At 43.5% G+C, this 11,418-nt stretch overlaps 1 protein-coding gene across 2 annotated transcripts; it reads right to left on the bottom strand.

Moving 5' to 3' along the window:
- Positions 1-2,665: 2,665 nt before the first annotated feature.
- Positions 2,666-10,483, bottom strand: LOC700997 (uncharacterized). 2 transcript variants are annotated; one of them, XM_077956705.1, is made up of 3 exons: positions 10,115-10,483; positions 6,101-6,227; positions 2,666-5,424 (listed from the first exon to the last, which is right to left on the bottom strand). In XM_077956705.1, the coding sequence occupies exons 2-3, from the start codon at positions 6,178-6,180 to the stop codon at positions 4,572-4,574; spliced, it is 933 nt and encodes a 310-aa protein (XP_077812831.1). In that variant the 5' UTR covers positions 6,181-6,227; positions 10,115-10,483; the 3' UTR covers positions 2,666-4,571. The 2 variants fall into 2 exon arrangements, with proteins under 2 accessions (XP_077812831.1, XP_077812832.1); XM_077956706.1 differs by having other exon boundaries at positions 10,353-10,483.
- Positions 10,484-11,418: the final 935 nt, after the last annotated feature.

Raw genomic sequence — 11,418 nt, 5'->3', positions numbered from 1 at the left:
TAATATCATAGGGGATACTATATTTAAACTTTGGGGTATCCCCAGGTATAATTCTTATTTGAGCCACATGTGAATTTCAGACGCGGAGGCTTCTCAACTTTGGTGGCTTTCAATAAATGTGGAAGTTAACTCACAACCTATTTTGTGGAGGCATAAAATTCAATGAGCACTCATTTAACCTTTTATTTTAAATATTATTTTTGTAAACTTGCATTTCCAATTAGTTGAAATTTTAAACCTGTTTCAGTTCTTATCCACTTTTTTTTTTTTTTTCCCCCTGAGACGGAGTCTTGCCCTGTCACCCAGGCTGGAGTGCAGTGGCATTGTCTCGACTCACTGTAACCTCCGCCTCCCAGGTTCAAGCGATTCTCCTGCCTCAGCCTCCCAAGTAGCTGGGATTACAGGTGCCTGCCACCACGCCCGGCTAATTTTTGTATTTTTAGTAGAGATGGGGCTTCCCCATGTTATTCAGGCTGGTCTTGAACCCCTGACCTTGTGATCTGCCCACCTTGGCCTCCCAAAGTGCTCGTATTACAGGCCTGAGCCACCGCACCTGGCCTCTCCACTCATTTTAAGTGGAGGGGAGTAAGGGTTTCTTGGAATTAGGAGGAACTCCCATGTACCCAACCCATTTGGGTAAATTTCTTCCTTCAGAGTTTTTCAAATCAGCATCACCATTGTTAAAGGCCTCCCACATGGTAATAATTGTGCTACAGGGTTTTACAAACATGAAGTCTATGTTTGGCTGAATGAACCTCCTTGCTGTGCACAAGGGGGCCATAGGTGTTTTCACCAATTAGGAAGCGGGTTCACTGTGCAATGGCTACCAACTTTTCTGAGTACAATGAGGCCAAATACACTCATAGATAAATTCCATGAAGTGAATTTATTACTTACAAATAGCAAACAAAAGACAACAGAAGTCTAGGATTCAATATGAACCGCTACCACAAGATCAGGAAGGCTACCCAGAGCCGATGGATGGAGTTTTGACTCTAAACGCTTCACTTGCACTACAACTGAGGGACCCCAGAAAGAAGCCCACATTGGGTTTTCTCCCAGGATGTGGTTGCTGGACACAAGCGTTAAAGGCCGTTCTGTTTCGAGCAGGGACTATAACAGAGCCTGGGCTGTTCTGACCAATGTCACTTGATTATCAGGATATTGCCTTCCCAGCATATCGTACAGTTATCTTGAGAACTACCAGTAAGAAAGGGAAGAAAATGGCCCTGTACCCTTAAAACTGAAGGATCAGGATATTTGCTGTGACAGAGGCACAGACAGTAGCGACAGAGTGTTCTTGTGAACCATCTACTAGTTCTCTTAACCGGAGCGTGGCACCAGACCGCTTTTCTATTTCCTTTCAATGGAAACTATTTCAGAATATTTTGAATATATTTCCACATCTATAGAGTTGTGGCACATGATCACTGGCAGTGTAGACTCTCTGCATGGTTAAAGGAAAGACTTCAGAAGCCCATCAACCCACATTGGAGGAGACCACCTAATCCTCCAGAGAGTGCCACTCCATCTTCCTGGGGTTAGCTCCACATGCAGTAAGGCCACTATAACTAAGGCCGTCAGGACTTGCAGTCCGAAGATGAGACTTTTGACATGCTGATAAGCAGCAGTTATAAGAAAAGCCCACACACTGGTCAGGAATTTTTCAATGAAAGCAGCTGAGACGCTTCTTCATATGCTTCGGTAGGGGCTAATATCAAACTATTTCTTCCCATTTTCTTTACTCAGCAGTGCCTGAACCATGAGGCACCATAGATGTACACCTCATCAGGAGGCTGTATGGTACAGCAGCAAGGGGAGCAGCAGCACAAGAAACAAACAAGGCCACTACTTCTGCTTACATAATAACTATTGTCTTGGAGTGTAAAATAATTAATAATGTTCACATGGCTGCCCTAAGCATACAGAGGTGGTGACCAGAGCAGATGCAGGGACTACAGAGATACAGCCTGATTCTTGCTAATTAGGACTTAAGTGTTGGCTTATGTGCTGTGCTTTTGTGCATTCATAAGCCAGGGCCTCAAAACTGCCTGCTAAGCATAGGCCAAAGGTCATGCTGGGGTGCAGTTAAACATTGATGTCTAGGAGATGAGAGCATTTTAGTGTGGGAGAAGATGACAACACCTGAAGACCACAAAACACTGTGCAGACCAAAGGGAAGGCCCATCGTCAGCTCATGGTTATGACCCAGGTGACTGCTGATGTGTTACGGAACAGTCAGCCCACAGCAGGTAGGTCAAGTTGAGCAGGTGTCCTGCCTGAGGGTTGATCCGTTCCATTCGTGTCGCCAATTGTTTCAATAGCGTCTCATGCACCCCACTGGTGAGGAAGGAATTAGCATCCTACGTTTACTGGCGCCGTTAAACACATAACATCTATTACCAAACAGATAAGCCAGACATCAGTTATTAATTACATAGAGGAGGATAGGGATTAACTTGGGAGCAGAGAGTGGTATAGCATTAAAAAAGTGAGGATATTCCCTTTTTTTTTTTTTTTTTTTTGGACACAGAATCTCGCTCTGTCACCCTTGCTGGAGCGCAGTGTGTGATCTCGGCGCACTGCAAGCTCCGTCTCCCGGGTAAACTGTATGTACTTAGGAATTAATACCAACTCATTATTAGAAAAAATAAATATCTTTACATCAAGAGTAGTTTTTCATTTAATAAAAATAGGTGGGATGTCTATAATAGACAAGGGATAATCAAAATTTGCCAAATGAGGCTAGTAAGACAATACCAAGAATTCACAATCATTATTCACTGGTCCATTAATCACAGGACAATACATACAAATGAAACTTACCTGGCCGGGTGCAGTGGCTCATGCCTGTAATCCCAGCACTTTGGGAGGCCGAGGCGGGCAAATCATGAGGTCAGGAGTTCAACACCAGCCTAGCCATCATGGTGAAACACTGTCTCTACTAAAAATACAAAGAATTAGCTGGACGTAGTGGCGTTCACCTGTAGTCCTAGCTACTCGGAAGGCTGAGGCAGGAGAATCGCTTAAACCCAGCGGGCAGAGGTTGCAGTGAGCCGAGATCACATCACTGCACTCCAGCCTGGGCAACAGAGTGAGACTCCATCTCAAAAAGAAATAATAATGAAATAAGAAAATTAAACTTACCTACATATTAGAAAAACACCCAAATTCAGCCATGAATCCAGAACATTATCAAATGAAGAGACAAAAATTCTACCAACAGACTTAAGAAAATATCATTATCTATGAAATTCAAGTACTACTGCTTAAAGAACATTTACAGAACTCTCACCTCAAGGTTCCCCTGCAAAACAAGGTGAAATGCATACTCAAGACTCTTTAAGAATGGGCCACTGATAAAGACAATATACTTGTAACTTGTGTAACATTTCATAGATTTTTTTCAAGCACTGCACGAAAATTAATTTGCATCAGGCTTTCCAAATTAGAAAAGCTTCACTTATAGAACTTCTTTCCAGTGGGAGTTTTCACATGGCTTTTCAAGTAAATGTTAAAACTGAAAATATTCTTGCAGTTTCTAAACTGTTAGAGTTTTAATCCTGTGTACGTTCTTGTATTTACAAGGTCCAGCCAGCTACAGTGTGCATTTCCATATGTCCTTGAGTGGATATGAGAGAAATGAAACACTCAAACATTCTGGACATTCATAGGGTTTTTCTCAGGAATCAGCTGATGTCTTCAAATGGAACTAATACAACCGAAGGCCTTACCACAAATTTAAATTCAAAAGCCTTTTCTCCACTCTGAGCCCTCCCAAATCTTCAGGAAAATCTGAAGGCTTGACCACATTTCCTACATTCTTAAGGTTTCTTTGCAGTGAGCTCTTTCATGTTTATGAGGGAATGGGAAAGAGTAAATGTTTTACCACATTTCTTACATTCAAGGGGCTTTATTTATTTATTTTTGAGATGGAGTCTCACTCTGTCGCCAGGCTGGAGTGCAGTGGCACAATCTCAGCTCCCTGCAACCTCCGCCTCCTGGGTTCAAGTGATTCTCCTGCCTCAGCCTCCTGAGTAGCTGGGATTACAAGCATATGCTACCACACCCAGCTATTTTTGTATTTTTAGTAGAGACGAGGTTTCACCATGTTGGCCAGGATGGTCTCGATCTCCTGACCTCGTGATCCGCATGCACAGGGCTTCCCCTCAACCCCCCGTGGCCTTTTATGTCCTTGAAAAAGAACTAAGACAACTGAAATGTGCCACCATGCCCAGCTAATTATTTTCTTTTTTTTTGGAGACGGAGTCTGCCTCTGTCGCCCAAGCTGGAGTGCAGTGCTGCGATCTCGGCTCACTGCAAGCTCCGCCTCCCGGATACACGCCATTCTCCTGCCTCAGCCTCCTGAGTAGCTGGCATGAGCCACCGGCCCGGCATTATTTTATTTTTTGTAGAGACAGGGTTTCACCACGATGCCCAGGTTGTTTCACATTGTTTTAATCCAGACTGGTTATGAACTCCTGGGCTCAAGTAATACACACACCTTGGCCTCCCAAAGTGCTGGGATTATAGGCTGAGTCACTACACCCAACCCCTATATCATGACTTCTTTAGTGGCGCATAAGGTAACTGGAACGAGTGTAGGCTTTACCGCATCTCTTACATTCATAAGGTTTTTCTCCAGTATGAATTCTTTGGTGGAGGTGAAGGGAACTGAGGCGACTGAAGGCTTGGTCACATTGTTTACATTCATTGGGTTTCTCTCCAGTATAAGTACTTTTATGGTTACAAAGGGAACTCAAACGACTAAAGGCTTTGCCACATTGTTTACATTCATAGGGTCTCCCTCCAGTATGAATGCTTCCATGGTCATGAAGGGAAGTGGAACAGCTGAAGGCTTTATCACCCTTGGTACATCTTTCTCCAGTGTGAGTCCTTTCATGCATCTTAAAAGAACAAGAAAATCTGAGTGTTTTCCCACATTCCTTACATTCGTAGGGTTTCTCTCCAGTGTGAGTTCGTCCATGTATTAGACAAGAACCGGAAACAGTGAACGCTTTACCACATTGTTTACATTGATAGGGTGTTTCTCCTGTGTGAGTTCTCTGATGTCTTTCAACTGAATTGAGAAAATGAAAAGCTTTCCCACATATCGTACATTTATAAGCTGGATTTCCACTGTGCATTATCATGTGTCTTCTAACACCCGGAATAGAAATGAAGAGTTTCCCACACTGGTCACATTTATATTGCTTCTCTCCATATGGTTTGTATCCTGAGTGAGCTAGGATGTGCCTATTAAGGAGGGAATGACGTACAAAGACTTTTCCACAAATACTGCATTCACATTGTTTTAATCCAGTAGAAATGTTCTCATTCCGATCAAGATTTGGCATGTGGCTGACAGCTTGTCCATACTGACTACCTTCTTTGCTTTCACGCAGTCTCTGTACCATAGGATTTCTGTAAAAAAAAATGACAAGCATATTATTATTGGTTGGTTTAATAACTTTCTACTCATTCATAGGTCTTCCACTTACACTGCTACCAATACCAGGGAAAATGCATTTTTTTTGTTTTTGTTTTTGTGCCATGACTGAATTATTTGAAAGTAAATGGGCTACTACTGAAAACACAGCTACCACCTGCATGGCTATAACCAAAATAGTAACATTCATATACACAATTTTGTAGTACTATTTTCAAGTAAACTGTTTTCCAAACACTGACTGCTACACTGATGTACGTTACATTTTGGGTGAAATTTTTCTAACAGGAAATGAATTTCAAGTGACTCTTATTTGCTTTGATTGCTTGTTTTTAAATTCATGACATGCTAAGATTCCTTCAGAGGACTTTATTTCCTCTTCTCGGTGCAAATTATCTTGTATCTTTCCCAAGTTTTTTGAAGTGATCTTCAATATTCTGGTCTTTCCGTTTTTTCCTAAAATGCAGATGCACAAAATTATCATGAATTATTTCAAACTATAGAAACATTACTAGATTTCATGTTCATTGTACACAGTGCCCATGCCTGATTTATTCACCAAATCATTCCCTCGCCCCATTCCAAATCACAAATAGCACTGATGATAGGGAAATACTTCTGTAATTAAGTGAAATGTGTTGTCATTCTTACCTACAGAAGCCAGGTTCCTGTAGGTTTCCTGAATCACTTCTCTGTAGAGATTCTTCTGAGAAGAATCTAGCAAAACCCATTCCTGCTGGGTAAAGTTTACAGCCACATCCTCAAAAGCCACAGAGTCCTGGAACATTCCACATATGTGGATAGAAGGATGGGTGAGACTGAGAGCACTGGGAATGTATACTCAATTCATAAGCTGTTTACATGATTCTAAAACTTCCAAGCATTTATTCTATGGCTTGATTGTCACAACTCTTACTCTGTTCACACATACTCCCTCCCACACAGCAGTACTAATGCTAGAATTGAACTATTCAAAAAGACAACAGCAAAGTAGAAACACCCATCTCATTAGAGAATCCAGGGAGTAAGATTACGATATGCTGCTACGAGTTACCTTTTAACTTCACTTTGTACATTTCTAGTATCTGTCATACTAAAGTCCTACCTGATGTGCATAAGTGAGTTAATATTATCAGTCCTGAGACTACTTATTCTTAAAAATGTCTGCTCGCAAACTTCAATCTTTGTTTGTATTAGGAACTTACATTTTGAAAGGGATTCCACCAACCCAAGTAATAAGAATGACTCACTGCATCTAAATGTCTTATGCAGTGTATTTTCCAAAACTTCTTCTGCTGAAAGTCTACTATTTGGTGTCACTGCAGTGGTGCTTAGGGAATCAGACACAAAAACACAGTCTGAACACTAAGTGTTCAATGAATTTCCCTGGTAGACAATATTTTACATGTGCTGTCACTTGTTAACTGGGGAGTTGAGCCCATTCCATGTGATTACACCAAGAGAGAAAAGGCTTATTAAATTTAATTAAGTAGTAAATAAAACCAATAATTGATATTTAACAATACTAATACAACCATTTTTCAAATTTCTATTGCACAATATCAAGGCAGAAAGGAATAAGAGGAAATAGGACACAAGCTTTTGAAAATGACATTAATGTCACCACTTCCAGATGCTATTGCTATGAAACCACATAAATTCCCAAATCAGGTGGTTTTAGGCAAGAAAAGCTACTCTTTCATATGTAGTAAAAATGACCAATGTCTAATCATTTTTAGTCATCTAAAAAAAAGAGTGATGGCTTGTCTAACATACTTCTAAGATTTTCAAACAAAAATATTCAGGACAACACAATGTTAGCAGAGAGATGAGCAAGCAGACCAAGGGGAAAAAAAGTTTTAATGACCCAGCATCTATATGGAAAGTTGAGGAATGATAGAGTAGGCACTATAGAATAGAAAAAGAAATTACATGCACTTTAAAATATGAGGGAAACCAGGCTGACATCTACTTGGGAAAATGCATTGCATTCTTCTCTGTTCCATGAATAATAGTCATCTTATTATATATTCAAATACAAAAGATAAAACCAGAATACTTTCAGAAGTCACAGGAAGATTTTTTTTTAACGAAGGATTAGGCAGAATTTTTTTTTTATGTAAGAAAAAAGTGATAAAGGAACAGACAAACTCAAACATATTAAAATTTAGGGAATAAAAAGAAAATAGAGTGGGCCAGGCGTCGTGGCTCACGCCTGTAATCCCAGCACCTTGAGAGGCTGAGGCAGGGGATCACCTGACGTCAGGAGGTTGAGACTAGCCTGCCCAACATGGCAAAAATCCCGTCTTTTTGTTGTTTGTTTGTTTATTTGTTTTTGAGACGGAGTCTCGCATTGTCCCTTGGGCTGGGGTGCAGTGGCAAGATCTTGGCTCACTGCAACCTCCACCTCCAGGGTTCAAGCAATTCTCTTGCCTCAGCCTCCCGAGTAGCTGGGATTACAGGTGCCTGCCACCACGCTCAGCTAATTTTTTCGTATTTTTAGTAGAGACAGGGTTTCACCATGTTGGCCAGGCTGCTCTGGAACTCCTGACCTCGTGATCCGACCACCTTGGCCTCCCAAAGGGCTGGGATTACAGGCATGAACCACCGTGCCAGGCCTAAAACTCTGTGTTTACTAAAAATATGAAAATTAGCTGGGTGTGGTGGTGGGCGCCTATAATCCCAGTTACTCGGGAGGCTGACACAGGAGAATCACTTGAACTCGGGAGGCGGAGGTTGCAGTAAGCAGAGATGGCGCCACTGCACTCCAGCCGGGCTACAGAGTAAGACAGAATCTCCAAAAAACAAAAAACAACACTCAGACACCCAGGTAAGAGGATACACATGTGTCCACTGTCATAAATTCTTCACCAAGCTACAAGAGAGGAACTGACATTTTGGTGAATCTTTATAAATCATCAATTTATCTATCACACTTTTATTTCACCAGTAGCATTTACAAAGCTAAGTCCTACAATTCCATTTGAAATTACCCTTAAAAAGAACAGAACTTTAAAACTTACACTCACTCTGGGGAAGAAATAAATACGAATTTTTAGCAAATGAAATACATCATTTTACCTTGCCTCTTTGGAAATAGTATTTTTATCTTTCAAGCCGTACTGACAAAATGTATCTTACAGTCAGTGAAAACCTGAAACTCAAATAAGCGGACAAGCCTTTGCAAGGTAACAAACTCAGGGAGAGGCAGTACTGACTCCAACGCAGACCTTTCTAAGTGTCACGGCAGGCCATTCCATCCCTTAGGACACCCATCCTGTTCCATAAAGTACTCAATGACCACCTAGGAGGCACTGGCACTGCTCTTTGTCCTCCTATGTGCCTTCAGTGCATTTTAATATTCAGGTGCTTGCACATCCTCTCTGGGGTGGGTTTTCCTTGTCCTTTGGGACGGTTTTTCTCTCTTCGCAAGTCTGAGACAAGCTAGAGAGCAGAAATCATTTCTGCCTTTTCCTCTCAATATCAGCATCCAATTGGCAAACCATCAATGTGTCTTCGAGGAATAAAAACTCGGGCTGGAGGAATAATTTTAATGACCTAACTTTCATGACATTACATTGTATTGTCCATTCATTTTAATGTCCTAAAATTTTAATGACCCTAAGGGGTCACCATTTTAGATGAAACTATACCAGGAGATGCCTCTAAGGCCAAGAGCATCCAGCTGCTCCCCTGAGAGACTCTACCCCCTACCTCAGGCTGTCCTTGGCGATGAGATGACCCCGGGGCTGATACTCACTAGACCCTCCAATACACATGGCCACTGTGGGTATCCTGGGTCATCCCCAGACAGTTCTAAATGCCAGGACTAGGAAAAGACAGGAGAGTGGCTGAGGACACAACACCCTGTCAAGTTTTCACGGGGGGACCTCAACCTAAAGACATTTTGGTCATATGTCCACTTAGGAAAGATGAAAAGAAGAGAGGCACAAAGATTTTTTTTACAGTAGAGTGTCAGATGATTTATTCTCCGCTTTCCTCTCCTGTAAAATGTTTGGAAACAGAAAAATATTTTGGCCAAGGTGGCTCACGCCTGTAATCCCGGCGCTTTAGGAGGCCGAGGAGGGTGATCAATTAAGGTCAGGAGTTTGAAACCAACCTAGCCAACATGGAGAAACCCTGTCTCTACTAAACATACAAAAATTAGCTGGACGTGGTGGTGGCGCCTATAAGCCCAGCTACTTGGGAGGCTGAGGCAGGAGAATCGCTTGAACCCGGGAGTCAGAGGTTGCAGTGAGCTGAGACTGCACCATTGCACTCTAGCCTGGCGACAGGGTAAGACTCCGTCTCAAAAAAAAAAAGAAAAAAAAAATATATATATATATATATGTGGACATATGTGTATATATATGTGTGTGTATGTGTGTGTGTATATATGTATGGTTTGCTTCCTCATTCACCTTATCAAAGCTTCTCATTTACGCCCCTCCCATGGACCCCAAACCACAAACCATGACTGCGGTACCCGTTTATGAATCGCGTTTGCTCAAACACGCCGTTTAACGTTTTAACAAAGCCTCAGGTTAATTTTAGGGGGAGAAAGGTGGGACCGGAAGCTCCATGAACCACAGCTCCTCCCACGCTGGAACCACGCACACCCAGTCCGGGCTCTCCCGGATCACCCTCCCGTGGTCACCGCACTACCTGGGTGGGGGAGGCGCGGGGTTCCCGAGAGGGCTCCGGCCGGCGGAAGTGGCGCCCTCAGGTACAGACAGGACGCAGGGGTCCCGCTGCCCGCGCCGCCCGGCCCTGCGCAGAAGGTGGCTGAGGCCCGGCTGCGCCGCCGCGACTCGGTCCGCAGGTTCCGCAGCCCATGGCTGGTTCCAGCAGGTTTCACCCAGCCCTCTTCCCCACTTCCGGAAGCCAGGCGCAGTCCACTCACGGTTCCTCGGCTTCCCGGGTGTGCCGGCGTCAGCTAGGGATGTCCCAACACCCGCAGGTCACAGGGTGGCCGAGGCTGCTGCAGAGCCACCGGGCCTCCCAGAGCCAAGAAGTAGCAGCGGAGACTCACAGGAAGAGCCCACCCTGGCGAAGGCGAGACAAAGCGCCTGCCAGCCAGATCCCGGAAGCCGCCCTCTCCTTTCAGGCGGTGCGCCTGATTGACGGGTCCCCACCTCAGAGCCCCTGATTGTATGGGGCTTCAGGACCCGCCCCCTCAGGCCCTGAGTGACAGGAGATTGTGATCTCACGTGAGGCTGGATGTGGCCAGAATGACCGTTTTGGCCTAGCGGTTTGTAGGGGGTGCGTCCTTCCTGCGCTGGGATCTGACTATGCAAGGAGCACATTCGCATTTAACCTTGTATACAAGATTATAGCTATTTGTGCATAATATAGATATAAAATTGCAAGCAATATAATGGCAATTCTGTAACTGCTCAGTGGGTTCACCTTGCCCGCTACCTAGACAGAGCCGGTTTCTCAAGAAGGGGGAATAGCAATAGAGAAGGAGTAATTCACGCAGAGTCGGCTGTGCGGGAGACGGGAGATTTGATTTTTATTTTATTTATTTTATTTTATTTTATTTTATTTTATTATTTCTGAAACAGAGTCTTGCTCTGTTGCCCAGGCTGGAGTGCAGCCTCGGAGTTTTATGATTATTCAAATCAGTCTCCCTGAGCATTTGGGGATAAGAGTATTTAGAAAGTTTATTTTGCCAAGGTTGGGGATGCTTGTGCATGACACAGCCTCAGGATGTCCTGATGACAGTTGCCCAGGTGGTCAGAGCACAGCTTGGTTTTGTTGGAGATAAATGCTCGGTGATGCAAAGTGAAACCAGCACTTAAGGAAAAGTTTTCTCAGCAACGCAATTTACCTCTGCGGAAGCGTGCTGCTCGCATCAATCACAATCGCAACAGCACACGGAACAAAGGAAAGCAGGGGTTTTTATTACTAATGCAATCCCTACCTCTGGCATGGGCTGGGGCCAGACCTCAAGATCTAAACTGACC

The sequence above is a fragment of the Macaca mulatta genome, chromosome 12 (assembly GCF_049350105.2).
Source record: "Macaca mulatta isolate MMU2019108-1 chromosome 12, T2T-MMU8v2.0, whole genome shotgun sequence".
NCBI classification, from domain to species: Eukaryota; Metazoa; Chordata; class Mammalia; order Primates; family Cercopithecidae; genus Macaca; species Macaca mulatta.
Note: the sequence above shows the minus strand (reverse complement) of the source record. Positions and strands in the feature narration are given on the sequence as shown.

Bases quoted from the DNA above. Each gene is read 5' to 3' on its own strand.
- LOC700997 (XM_077956705.1), bottom strand. From the start codon at position 6,180: ATGGGTTTTGCTAGATTCTTCTCAGAAGAATCTCTACAGAGAAGTGAT. The intron at 5,425-6,100 runs GTAAGAATGACA...TTTTTTTTACAG, and splicing joins CAGGAACCTGGCTTCTGTAG to AAATCCTATGGTACAGAGAC.